At 45.9% G+C, this 13,514-nt stretch overlaps 2 protein-coding genes across 3 annotated transcripts; one reads left to right on the top strand and one right to left on the bottom strand.

The window, feature by feature from the left end:
* The first annotated feature begins 3,535 nt into the window (after positions 1-3,535).
* LOC125517125 (uncharacterized) lies at positions 3,536-8,297 on the top strand. 2 transcript variants are annotated; one of them, XM_087531207.1, is made up of 4 exons: positions 3,536-4,519; positions 4,634-6,115; positions 6,210-7,964; positions 8,044-8,297. In XM_087531207.1, exons 1-2 carry the CDS (start codon positions 3,605-3,607, stop codon positions 4,826-4,828), a joined length of 1,110 nt encoding a protein of 369 aa, XP_087387333.1. In that variant the 5' UTR covers positions 3,536-3,604; the 3' UTR covers positions 4,829-6,115; positions 6,210-7,964; positions 8,044-8,297. The 2 variants fall into 2 exon arrangements, with proteins under 2 accessions (XP_087387333.1, XP_048538268.1); XM_048682311.2 differs by having other exon boundaries at positions 3,536-6,115.
* Positions 8,298-10,130: 1,833 nt separating this feature from the next.
* Positions 10,131-11,876, bottom strand: ATXR6 (TRITHORAX-RELATED PROTEIN 6). Its single transcript, XM_048678914.2, has 5 exons — positions 11,502-11,876; positions 11,094-11,410; positions 10,907-11,007; positions 10,599-10,811; positions 10,131-10,503 (listed from the first exon to the last, which is right to left on the bottom strand). Exons 1-5 carry the CDS (start codon positions 11,800-11,802, stop codon positions 10,344-10,346), a joined length of 1,092 nt encoding a protein of 363 aa, XP_048534871.1. The 5' UTR covers positions 11,803-11,876; the 3' UTR covers positions 10,131-10,343.
* Between the last annotated feature and the right edge of the window lie 1,638 nt (positions 11,877-13,514).

Raw genomic sequence — 13,514 nt, forward strand, 5'->3', positions numbered from 1 at the left:
ACCGGGCACCATCTTCGGATCATTAGTGACGATATCGCTAGACACCTTTAGCGGGGGGCACGATTGGTTTGCTAGTTCGCCGAGCTGGGCAATATTTTTCCTAGCTCGTCGTTCCGCTAACCTTTGATCACTGACAGTACTTCTCGACCGCTCCGCTTCGATAAATGACCTTTCAATAATGCGCTCATAGTTGCCTTTCGGCGGAGACTTTGGTGGTTTCTTCATGGCATCCACAGTGCGCTTTGCTTTCACCGGATCTATCTTCTCCTCCGGAGGTGGATGTTTCTTTGCTTTCACCTCTTCAAGGAAGTTCGTCACTTCAGCTCGCACGATCTTCGCGTTTTCCTCCGCGGTCCTCTCATATGGTAACTTCTCTAGAGTCTTCAAAGAAGGACTGAATCTGTATTGCCTCCCGCCTCTGGCTGTACTTCTAAACGCCGGAGCAGACGGAGCGGCTGTGGTTGTCTTCTTTCCTTGCTTACGAGGCGGAGGAGGAGGACTACGACGTGCCGGAGCAACCGGAGCGGTGGCGGTCTCTTCCGCCCTTGCTGATGAGGCAGAGAAGGAGGAGGCTGGCTGCTCGTACGCGCCAGCGCAGGCAGAGAAGGAGGTGGAGTGCCGCCACGCGCTGGAGAAGGAGGCTGAGTGCCCTGATCACTCGCCGAAGGAGGAGGCGGAGGAGGAGGCGGAGTGCCCTGACTCGCCGGAGGAGGAGGAGGAGGCGGAGGCGTCCAGTTCGGAAGGTTGATGAGCTCCTTCCGCCATAGGCATGGAGTCTTCAGAGAAAAGCCCAACCGAGTCTCCCCTTCACCCGTAGGGTGGTCAAGCTCGAGGTCCTCAAATCCGTTTGTTATTTCATCCACCATCACCCTAGCATATCCTTCTGGAATTGGCCGACAGTGAAAAGTTGCGCCAGGTTCAGGAGGTGCAACAGAGCCAACAGCCGCCTTGACTTTCAATTTCATCCATTGCGTCATAAGGTGGCAATGTTGAGACTCCGTGATTATGTCCACGGGGTAGCTAGCAGGAACCATGAAGACAGGCTCAAGCTGAAGCAGCTCGGTGGAAGCCACGCTGCTTCTTCACTGAGATGGCGGGGTAGCTTCGGGGGAAGCTTCGGCAGGTCGCTTGCTGCGATCTGCTTCTCGTTGCACTATCGCTTGTCCCTTGCGTGCAGCGCCTGAATTTGGGTCTGCTCCACTTTCTTCCTCCTCTCCTGTCATTTGTAACCGACTGCGTCCGGAAACCCAGCCTTCCACGAAACAGAGCCTGGCGTGCCTCGTGTCCGTCCAGGGTGCTCAGGATTTCCGAGGGCCATTATGAGCTCGTCATTCTCTCTGTCTGGAACGAACGTCTCTTGCTGCGCTGCATCAATATACTGTCGAAACTTCGTGACGGGTATTCGCAGTTGCTCGTTCGTCCAACGGCACTTTCCTGATACAGGGTCCAAGGTTCCGCCAACCCCGAAGAACCAAGTCCGGTAACGATCTGGCCAGTTCAATGTCTCTGGTTCGACCCCTTTGTCAAGCAGGTCATTCTAAAAAAACAATGGACTTTATTGTATTTATAATTTAAAGCTTGCATAGGACCTCACTTCAGGTACTAATCATGTATGTCCCTTTTTGTTTTCTTTACTTCCGTATGCAATCAAGCTTGATAACCAAATCCCGCAGAGTATAGAAACTCTTATCTGCATATTCAGAAGTTAATGCAAACACACTCTAGGTGCGAGATAAACTTATTTAATTTTACTATGATTTTTACTAGTCAGCTAGTTTTCAACATCCATTCCAGCCTTCTTAACTGTGATCAGAAAATTTTCTTTTTCAGTACTTGAATCTACATAAGTTCACATAGGTAGTATTTAGAGAAGGCGTTTAATTTTTTCTTCATATGTAGGCGTCCAAGCAGCTGATTACATGAACTTCCTACAAGAACGATGCTGAATCTCAGGCTTTTTGGTCAGTAGTGTCAATCTTTTTTCCTTCAAAAGAACATTTACATCAATGCTTCAATTTCTACTGGATTAATTATGCTTGCTATGTGTGCAGTTTCGTATTGTTTCTGCAGACTTCATTTGGCTCACGATTGGCTAAGTTCTTGAAACTTCTTTCTTCTTTTTTACAATTTATTCTTTTCAAGCTCACGGAAAACCCCCGTTTTTTTCGGCCACTGGACAGTTTCCGGTTCGCAGAAAGCCACTGATTTTTGGACCAGTTTTTGTTTATTTTTTCTTTCCATTTCCTGTTTATTTTCATCAATATTTTTTGTTTTTTCCTTTTTCTTTAATTTTTTTCAAAATGCTCGAACTTTTTTAAATTCAATTAATATTTTGTCAAATCAATGAACTTTTTCAAGTTTGATGATTTCTTTTCAAATTTTAGGAATATTTTCAAAATAGATGAACTTTTTTAAAACAATTATTTTTTCAAGATAGATTTACCATTTCAAATTTGATGAACTTTTTTCCAAATTCATGAACTTTTCTGAAGTTTGTGAAAAAAAATCAGAACCTGCAAAACTTTTTGATTTTTTGTTATTCTCTTAAAAAAGTTCATATTTTCATAAAAATCAATGGTTAACCAGTCCGCGACTGGTCAAACACGATCCGAGCCGCAAAAAAAGAACGTGATCGAGTGACCAGGAAGAGATATCCGTCTTCTCGGGCCGAGCCATGAGCGGGTCGCATGGGTGCCAACAAACTTGTTCGAGCTCTTAAGGTGCTGAACAGGAGCTCCCACCATCATCGTCCTTGCAAAATTGTTCTTTAAAATGCTTGGCTTCAGCCGGCGGATCGCACGTGAGCATCCGTCTGTCATCCATGTGACGTGTGTCTTTTGTCTCCCACGTGGCTGCTGCTTGATGCTCGCTACAATGCGTTTCCACAGCAAAGTCTTTGTTGCAAAAAAAAACTGTAACAAGACCTCCGTTGCAAAAAATTAAATTAGAATGAGACCTTTGTTAAAAATAAATTAAATTGCAACAAGACCTTTGTCACAAATTTTTTTGCAACAAGACCTCTGTTGCAAAAAAAACTATAACAAGACCATTGTTTCATATAAACTATAACAAGACCTCGGTTGCAAAAAAATCCGCAACTTGATCTATGTTGCAAAATTTTCTGCAACATAACCTATATTACAGAAATTTCCTGCAACACGACATATGTCGCAATGGTAGAAGATGATGCTCGGGCACTCAATCCGTCAGATCCGACGGCTTGCGAGGCGGCAGATCTTTTAAAATGATCCGCTGGCGAACGTGTGGCAACACCCTTTTTTTAGAAAGTATGTTGTAAATCTTCGGTGTGTAATTCGGACCGACAAAAGGAAATCACCGGTTTCTTTTATGGAAAAAGCCCACAGAACGCGTCTTACACGGTTCCACCCCTCCTATCCCAAATCCAAGCCCAAGCCCAAACCCGCGTCCTCTTCTCCATACGCGCCATCCCAAGATTCAAGATTCAAGATTTCCAGCACTACAAAAGGCGGCAGAGAGCGCGCGCGTCTTTGATCCACCTATCCCAAACCCGCCGCCGGCGCCTCCCACTCCCAGATCCCCAAACCCTAGCCAGCTCCCCGCCGGCCGCCAGCTTCGATGACCCATGGCCTCCTCCCCCATCCTTCCCATGGGCTGCAGGTTCAGCCCGTCCGACGCCGACCTCATCTCCTTCTACCTCCGCCCCATGATCGCGGGCGAGCCCCTCCCTGAGGCCGCCGCCAGGTTCCTGCACACCGCCGACGCGTACGGCGCAGATCCGGCCGCCCTCGTCTCGGGCCTCCTGCCCGCGGTCCCGCTGGCGCCCAAGACCGGGGCCGAGCGGCGGTGCTGGTACTTCTTCTGCTCCGCCAAGGCCCTGTCCGGGCACGACAAGCGCAGGTCCCGCGCCGTCGGCGGCGGCGAGGGCACGTGGCACGCCGAGAAGGGGAGGGCGGCCGTTCTCGACGGCGAGGGACGCGTCGTCGGGTACAAGCAGAGTTTCAGGTACAAGCCCATCCATTCCGACGGATCCGTGGAGGCCGTGTGGCTCATGGTCGAGTTCCGTATGGCTCATGAGCAAGGGGATGATGAGAAAGGCGAGACGGTTCCGGTTCTTTGCAAGGTCTACCAGAGCCCGCGCAAGCCCCGATCTGCGTCCGTCCCGACGTCGCCGGCATACAGGAGGGGGAGGAAGAGGAAGGCCGGAGACGACTCAGCTCCGGTGAAGACTGTGAAGCGGCGGCTGCTTGTTCCTCCTGCTGCACCAATTCTGCTGTCGGCCGTCGAGCCACAGCCAGACTTGAACAACTGCTCGGATGGCGTCTCAGTGGACCAGCTTCTTGATGATCTCATGTCCGGCCTCACGCCTGATCAAGTCTTGGGTGACTTCTTGATGCCTTTACCTGAATCAGATGTCAATTGCAGCTTCTCCATCGCCAATGAGAATTCTGATCAAGTCTTTCTGGGTGACTTGTTGATGCCTGTCCCTGAACCAGTGGTCAACTACAGCTTCTGCATGCCCGACCATGCCGGTTCCATGGTGAGCAACTACGGCACCGTCCTCCATGGTGGTTCAGTCACACCCCTTTTTCACAATTCTGATCAATTTGACTTGTCGGTGCCCATCATCGAACCACTGCCAACTGACTTGCAGAGCCAGACAGCAATGCTAAATTTCAGCTTCCTGTCGTGTGCCCCGTATGCTGGAATTTGCGATTCTTGGACAGTAGGCGAGAGCACGGACGATGAAGCGGCCTCAGTCAGCTGGTATGACTCTGCTCAAAGCTCACCAGAGGTTCCAACCGAGTGGATGATGCAAACACCATTTGCCACCCCATATCTATTCTGAAGCTGACCGGCTTCGTATTGTGTGTGTGTTTTCGCTATCCCATTGACAGGATACATTCAATCGCCATTTACCCCAAGGATAGGATATAATACATGTTTTTGTAGCTTGTACCAAGGTTCAAGACCTTGTTGTGTTTTTGACTTATAATGATCTAGTTATGTATGTCAGGATACATTATTAAGTAGTACTGGCTAAAAGAGATTGGGATGTGTATTGTCATCTTTAACTGAATTAAGATGTCTGTTCAATCTGAATTTAGATGTTCTATTATTCAGCATGTGCTTTCTTGTGTGATTTCCTATGTTGTAAACTGTAATTAATCATTTTTAGCTGCTGTCTTTGATCCAACCGCTGACTCATGCACTTGGGATCCTTTGCCGTTGTATATAATTGATGAACGTAGTATGTATTTGGATCTTAATTAAAGCGCAGTGAGTGGTAAAGGAAAACAATGAAATTTACTACTTACAGTTTAGCATTGTTCTAGCTAACTCTTTCAGTACACGTAGCACTTCAGATCGGGATTCCTTGTTCTATAATTCTCGAACCATATGACTATGGAATATTGGAGACACAAATTATCGGTCTTAGTTTCTCTCTGTATTACTCACACAGTAAACTGTATCCTGACATAGGGTTATGATCACAGTATAACAATTCAGTTAAAGACTATGAGTTAGCTGATGATCGATAGGTTTGACTTATAATGATCTGCTTATGTATGTTAGTATACATTATTAAGTAATGGCTAAAAGATTGGGATGTGTATTGTCATCTTTAACTGAATTTAGATGTCTGTTCAATCTGAATTTAGATGTTCTATTATTCAGCATGTGCTTGCTTGTGATTACTGTGCTGTAAGCTGTAATTAATCCCCTCTAGCTGCTGTTTTTGATCCTACAGCTGGTTCATGCACTTGGGATCCTTTTCTGTATAGGGTTTGGATCTTAATTAGAGTGCAATGCTTTTCTAACAGCTGGGGGAGAAATTGATGAAATTGAACTCATAGAAAAGGAAAAACTATGAAATTTACTAGTCCTATTTACAGTTTCACATTGTTCTAGCTAACTCTTTCAGTACACCTAACATTTCATATCGGGATTCCTTATTCCATAATTCTCGAACCTATGACTATGGAATATTGGACAGTCATGCAGATTATCTCGGTCTTAGAAATAGTTTCCCTCCGTATTACTCATGCGATATTTCCATCTCATTTAGGTGGAATTTTGTGGTAGGCCTATGTGCTGGAGGCCTGGAGCACTCGTACAGTTTCTGCATCTTCTGGTAGGATCTTTGATGAGCAATTGGCGTGCTTCCTTGTTCTGGTTCTAATAACGATTAAAATAGTTTTTCAACGTTTTGTTTTCTCCTTGAACAGGCAAAGGTGCCTATTGTAATGCGCAAAAGATTCATGTCAGTCTGACAGACAAGGTAGCCTTTTTTTTTCTCGTATACAACTGTACAAGAACGATATGTGCACACCAGTGTGTGCCTGCCATGAAAATCTTCCAGTGACCATAGAACCAATGTATCTGTTCATTTAAGTACTTCAGTATGCAGTCATAATTCATGTAATTCAGGTAGGTCATGCAGCAGATGTGAGCCAATATAAATTTGTTCAAGGAATTCACTGACGTTTGTAGGGTAAGTGAATCTTCCCCTGATTAATAAGGAAAAGTATTCTGAGTAGGATGGATTTTTTCCTTTCATTCTTTCAGTTTTATAAATTTCTGAAATGTATTTATCACGCATGCGCCCACTTTTCTCCTTTATGTTGTTTCTCTTGTCCTCCTTTGAAATGTACTTTCTTTTAGGGAGTATGAAGGCTAGGCTCTGCTGCTGCTGATCTGTCCCATGGTGGTCTAGGAATTGCAGAAGCCTATTGGGAATAATGGCTTAAATGATGGAACAATCTCTTCTGGTAACTGGGTTTGGATATGTGCTCCGTGAATTAGATTTTATTAAATAATTATCAGTTTGGTAGAAAGTGGGACCGTCTTATTTTCTTATTCTCAAACCTCACCACATTTTTATCCGGGTAATGTTTTTTCATGTCTTGTGTTACTAGAGTACCTGAATGGACTGCCAGATATTTCTATGAAAGATACATGGAATTTTTACTGGTCTTAGCACTAAATACTCCACAAAAAGAATTTACCTTCAGTTTGCTGGTAATCCACCTGATGCGGCCAAACTTTCACTCGATATGGAAATCCAGCTGTCTGCATAGACAGAAGTTCTTCTTTTGGCTTCTCCTACAAGACATATTGAACACAGGGACCTACTTACCAGAAAGAACTTCTATGTGGAAAACAACAGATGTGTTCTGTGTGATGATGAATCTAATAAGGATTATATCCACCTATTATTTTCATGTGATTTAAGTCAAAACTTCTGGATTGCTCTGGGCTTTGAATGGAATGCAGATTTGACTATATTTGATATGTTGATGGAGGCCAAAAACAGAATTACAATCAAATGTTTCAAAGAATGTTTAGGTTGCTGGGCCCTATGGAAACACAGGAATGGCATCATCTTTGATCACAAGCAAAGAAACTTAGAATATTGCATCAGTTGCTTCAAAGAACACTTTGCTATGGTGATCAAGAGAACCAAACCTAGTCTTAAGGAGGGAATGCAATCATGGTTAGATTATTTGTAGGAACATTTGTAAGACCATAGCTATGCTATACCCCACCATTTGTAATTATTCCATTATATAATGAAAAAAAGTTACAGTAGGGGCCTGTTTTTGCTAAAAACACAGATAGTTCTTATATTCTGGAATCTTATAATTTGGTTTGAATATTGTATAGAGCTAACCCATGGCATGGATGGTGGATAGTTTACAGTCTTTGGTCGTTCTGTTCTTGTTTCCAGTGGTGCTGTTCACAAACAGGCCAATTTTCAAAAGTAGTTTGTTCTCTAATTTGGTAGAAATCACCTCCAATAATGTTATTACAGTACTAATGTATCACGCATTGACAGTCATACTAATATCTCTAATGGCCAGGGCTAGTTCTGACTATGTCTGTGGTGGAAGCCCATACAGCGGCAAAGGAGATGAGAGGACTAGCGCCAAGTATGACCGTGAACGCAGCAAAGGCAGTCCTGCCTATGACATGCGCCGCAGGTTAGCATGCTGAAAATGCTTCCTTGTGTTTGCCAAATTGCGTTGAAGCGCCACACTGAGCTTGTTTTCATCTGTGCAGCCGGGAGGACTGATAAGCATACCATGCTTGCGCTCAACACCACCTGCTTTGGACCGAATGGCTGCACATCTAAGTGATGGTCAAGTGGGTTATGTTAGGCAGCCAGAAACTTCTGTAACCTGGCTAGCTCTAGCTGAATGTTATGTCGATTTGGTTTCAACTGTGATTATTAGCTTAAATGTTGCAAAGGGATTATTTCAGTGAGACCATTGGGGAGCGATGAGATGTACCGTGTATTGAACGACAGTATCACATTACCAGTAAACTTTAATTGTTCTTTCATATGTTCCTGTTCTCTGCTATTGTTTCTATTTTGTGCTGGTCAACATGTCCAAATTGCTTTGCTACCAGCTCTCAACTAGAGCTAGTCTGTGTGTTTGTGGTGTTCCGGATGTTGCATGCAAGTGTTGCTGTGCTGGATTTCTGCACACTTTTCAAATGATTGACGATCAATTCATGTAGATGGAATTTCACATGAATCTGTTCAATTCTTGCATCCCAAGATGAACTGGGATCACATCCTCTGCCTAAATGCATAACTTTGATCTCTGTATCAGGATGAAACGGTGTATCATTATGTGCATAACATGCTTATGTGTTGATAAGAAAAAGAAGATAGTTGTTGCATGCATGTGTTTGCATAACGACATTCGTGACAGTTCTTTGTGTGATCAACGCTTTCTGTTGTTTGAGGGAAAAGATTACTTTTCGGGCGGACCTCTGCACAATGGAATGGCCTTTGATGGCGGCGAGATGGGCGATTCGCTAAAATCTGTCTAGTCATTATTTTTGTAGGCAAGGCGAGCAAACTTGAGAACTTGCATTGTACTAGCAATGTGCCCGTGCGTTGCAACGGATCCAAAGTAAAATAGTACTTGTTCACAAACTTGAAAGAAAAACACTCTTGTTTTGATATAGATATATACCACTAAAAATATATTACTTTTCACTCAAAATATATTTCTCAGGCCGTTTTGATGAGGTGAGGGAGAGATGTGGTTGCTTATAAGATAATAAGGGGGTTTCTGCAAATTGGAGCAGAGAAGTGGGCTATTGTTGCAAAAATGCCACAACTTTTCTCACAGCCGTTAGATGCAGATCTAATGGTCGGAAATGACGGATGGCAGACACACCATCACCACCAACTGAGAAATTTTGATGGCAAGAATATTTGTAAAATTGTCGATGGCTGATCTAGCGTATTCTGCATATGTGGAGGTAAACATTCCTTTCAACCTGTCCAGAATGTGTATGTAGTGCTAATTTTCAATGTGTCACATGAAAGCAGATTTTTTATTTGCTTGCTGCACATGGATAGATTCACTCGATGCATCGGTAATCATTATGTATGGTCAAGATGAATGTATTTTGTAGAACTTCATATTCACGCCAATTTGCACAAATAACGGTCTGAAACAATTGTTCCATCTACTAAAGTAAGTACTCGAAGGGCTATTTCAAAGTTTACACCATTCACCACTGAGAATAAACTGCTATCCATAACTTTGTTCTGAACCCATCCTCACAAATTTCACAAGCTTATTCTCACCACAGCTTATGGTGGACCTAACTGGACATCTAGATGCACGCACAATCCTAAGCCATTTCAAACTTTATTCAACGTTTCAGATGCCCCTAAGACTCACTCTAGAAAGAAAAGAAAAAAGAACTGCTAAGCTAGATCCTTACAGCCCCTGTGAGTTTCACTTGAGAACACTTACTATACTCTCTTTGTGCCACAAATAAGTGACATCATGGATACCTTCAGTTAAGCTTTTTAAACTGACTATGAATACCATTTTAATTGTCCAAAAAATTGAAAAGTACAGATTTGCCTTTAAAAAATTATAGTTTTAAAATCTTGTAAATAGATTGTGTTATGACTTAGTGGTCAAAGTTACCTATTGAATACCCATCTTGAGGACCATGCCAACTGTCTCAAGTCATTTATTTGTGATGTTGATATGGAGGGAGTAGCACAATTTCAACTGAAACTGAATACTCTAAACCAAATATTTCATCTTTTTTTGGCATTTGTGCCTTCAAACAAAAACATTGATAAGCAGCAATTACACCAGGCACAGGCATGAACAGAACAAACCCATTTGCCATTGCACTCCAATCCATTGGATACACAACGTTTAACAATTCCCCTTTTTCCTTTTTCCAGGTAAAAAAATTCGAGATCTATCAACCAACTAGATGACTCTACATGTGGACTTTTGGGGGAATGGATCAGCCCAATCATTTTCCTATGATGACACATAAATGAATATGCAGACTAAACATCAGCTCATGTGTCATACAAAATGGTGAGTTGGGTACTCATGCTCGTCACCGTTGTAGTCGTAGTACAGCCTCTCCCCCTTGGAGATGTCCCTGTTGGCCACCAGGAGACAATGGCACTCACCGTCGATGGCGAACCGCACACACTTGAGGTTCTGCTTCTTCCTGCCTTCCCTGCAATGGTCATCCATCATCACACAAAATTTTCAGACATGGTTCCGAACAATGCATACGTAAATGCACGGTGGTCGGAGGAAGAGGATGCTTACGGCGTGTGGTTGTTGATCCCGTTGATGAACCGCGCAATGTTGCTCCGCTTGTCGGGGCAGATGACCAGGCTCTTGGACGGCGGCGCAGCGGAGAGCAGGGTCATCATGCTGTCGCCATCGTCGTGCTCGCGGTTTCGAAGGTAGTCCACGTCGCCGACATACTCGGTGATGATGGTCAGGTCCTTGATGTGCCTGTCTGCCTCGACCGTGAATCTGTCCAGGAAATTCCACACAATCATCATTAGTGCCTGAATGATTCTGAAGAACAAGTTCAGAAATGAGCAGTGAATTGTGCAGATAATACTAACCCTTCCACCGGGTCGAAGACGACGAGGAGAGGGGGCCATTCCCCTTGCTCCATCATCCTCTTGCACAGGCTCAATGTCTCTGCATCCTCCCTCGGCAGCACCTGAGATGAAATGTCACCCGAGATTCAGCAAAACAGAAACTGAATTTAGTGGAGATCGGGTGGTGGAATTGGAGAACGCGTCTGACCTGCATCCCTCCTGCCTCGAGGGCGGACTGGTTGGCGGACCGAGGCGCCATGCCGGGCACGTAGGTGAGGTCGTTGCTGAAGACGGCGCCGGTGGCCGTGAGCGCGGTGGCGAGCGAGGCCATCTGCGTGAGGCGGCGGCCGGGGTCCTCGCTGGGGGTGAAGGGCAGCAGCTTCCGGCTCTTCTTCTTGGACACCACCAGCGCGCTGGCGGCCTTCCGCTTCCTCTTCTTCCCCTCCGGCGGCTCGGCGGCCGCGAACGCCGTGCGCCGCTGGATCTTGAAGAAATCCACGATCTTCGTCTGGATCAGCGGGAACTCTGAAACCAAATCACGAGATCCGAGTCAGCGAACGAGCAGATCCAATCCAGAAATGGTCAACGAGATAGGAATCTGTTTCAATCGACTTGCGTTTGGGCATCTTGGTCTGGACGGCGGCGGCGGATTTGGCCGAATGGGCGGGGGCGGCGGGGGCGGCGCAGGAGGGGCAGAACCAGTCGCCGGCGGGCACGCGGGGCAGGATGGGGCGGAGGCAGAAGATGTGGAGGCCGCGGTCGCAGCCGTCGCAGAGCAGCAGCTCGTCCGCGTGGCTGCCGGACCCGCACGCCTCGCACCTGACGCCGCCGTCGTCAGCGCCGGCCGCCGCCCTGGGCCGCCTGGCGGCCGGCCGCCCCGCGCGCGTCCGGTGGCGCTGCTGCGTGGCGGGACCCATCTGCGGCGCGCGTCCGCGGGAGGCCGAGGGGAGCCGGGGATCGGGAGACGGAGGGCGGGCGGGGGAGGGGAGGGTGGCCGTCACGAGTTTGTGGATGGGGGGAGAAGTAGCCGGAGAACGGCGGGAGAAGGGGGGCGGGTTTTGGCGCGAACGGGGCTGCTCGGCTTCGGCTTCGCGCGAAGCCGAGAGAGGGAGCGCGCGCCGCGTTTCGCTACGCGGGTTCGGGTTTTTGGCGCGAATCGGCGGGCCTGGGGGAGCGCCTGTGTCTTTTTGGGCCGCCAGGGGGCTGGGGGAGCGCCTGTTTCATGGGCCATCAGGGCCGGTAGGTTCTGGATTTATTAGCTGCCTTGCAACAACTGATGGGCCCAAGCCAGGTACTCTACTAAATTCGCAGCATACAATTCTACAAAAAAAAGATCTCAAAGAAAAAAACTCCTAAAAAGATTAGTTCTCGGGCGAAAAAGAAATACGGTTTTAACAAATTTAAAAACATTATTACGTAAAAAACGATTTGTGCACGCCAGCAATGAGAAGAAAAAAACACATGTACATGCGTGTGCTCGTCAATTTGCGTGGATTGAATATTTTTGTAGCACTGAATTTTGCCCCTTATTAGACACAAAAATGTTGCTTTTGTGCTTCTTGACTGCGCGGGTGGCAAGAGGTACGGCAGTGGGTAGTCTTGACGAAGTTGCTGGTGGTGGTGAAGTATGAGCTCAGATGTCAATTTAGTTGTCGATTCGTTCGTGGTGTGCCTTACACCATTATGGGCTTCGTGACTTTGGTCCCTCCATGTGACGTGGGGTAGATATCGAGCGAAAGCTTTGTGCCCGACTTCTGACAGCGATGCCTGTGGGTATTACATTCCTCTTGGGGCATTATTGTGCTCTTTCTCTCGCGTGTCAAGGTTTTGGGGGTGAAAACTCTTGTCCGCTCTATCGAACTCAATGACTGTGACACTCTATGTCATGACCTTCTTGGGGCATCGTCGGGGATCTCAAATCACGTAGCAACGACATCTGCTACGACATCTTCTGGCGGGCTCAGATCATAGCTCAAAGTATCCTTAGTGCTGGCATGTGGCAATCTTGATGCCCCCTATTCTTTAAACGTGCCCATCTTGTTCGCGCTCTCGTTCCTGGTTGTTTGATAGGTTGCTCTTCGATGATGGTTGGGTGAGGGGCATAGCAGTGCAAACCATATTCCTTCCGGAGGCGCGGGTCATGATTCGTCGGTTCCCACGGGCTATTCTTCTTCCGATGTGGCTTCTACAGTGCTTAAGCTTGCCCATGATAGGGGAGCGCTCCGTGCGTGTCTTGTGCTTTTTTTGATGTATTTATGTCTGTCCGGCTTTTATTTTATCTGATTCCTAACACCTTGTATTGGTTGATCGTATGGGTTTATTATAAAGTGAAGCCAAAGACAGTTTTGGAACAGATTCCTTGATTCTTCCAAACTTTATAGCAAGAATTTTGCTTTATGATCTCTCTATGTAATCGAGTCCGTGAGTTATATATAATAAAGATTAGTGTTGAGTCAAGGGCTTGATTATTTTGCCATGATCTTGGGTGCATAAAAGAAAAGAGAAAAAAAAATAAAAAGAAACAAAAAGTTCATATTGATCTTATTGAGAGTAATGACTTCACATAGAAAGAGTATGATGATTAAAAGTTGTTGGGAATTGGCAGACATAGCCTTGGTCATTGTTGCAA

This window comes from Triticum urartu, chromosome 6A (assembly GCF_056163025.1).
Source record: "Triticum urartu cultivar PI428250 chromosome 6A, HENAU_Tu73, whole genome shotgun sequence".
NCBI lineage: Eukaryota > Viridiplantae > Streptophyta > Magnoliopsida > Poales > Poaceae > Triticum > Triticum urartu.

What these genes read in the sequence shown, in the direction of transcription:
- ATXR6 (XM_048678914.2), bottom strand. Translation starts at nt 11,802, where the DNA reads ATGGGTCCCGCCACGCAGCAGCGCCACCGGACGCGCGCGGGGCGGCCG. An exon ending in CCAGACCAAGATGCCCAAAC is followed by an intron (nt 11,411 to 11,501) that starts GCAAGTCGATTG and finishes ATTTGGTTTCAG; the next exon opens with AGTTCCCGCTGATCCAGACG. An exon ending in GGGATCAACAACCACACGCC is followed by an intron (nt 10,504 to 10,598) that starts GTAAGCATCCTC and finishes TGACCATTGCAG; the next exon opens with GGAAGGCAGGAAGAAGCAGA.
- LOC125517125 (XM_048682311.2), top strand. Translation starts at nt 3,605, where the DNA reads ATGGCCTCCTCCCCCATCCTTCCCATGGGCTGCAGGTTCAGCCCGTCC.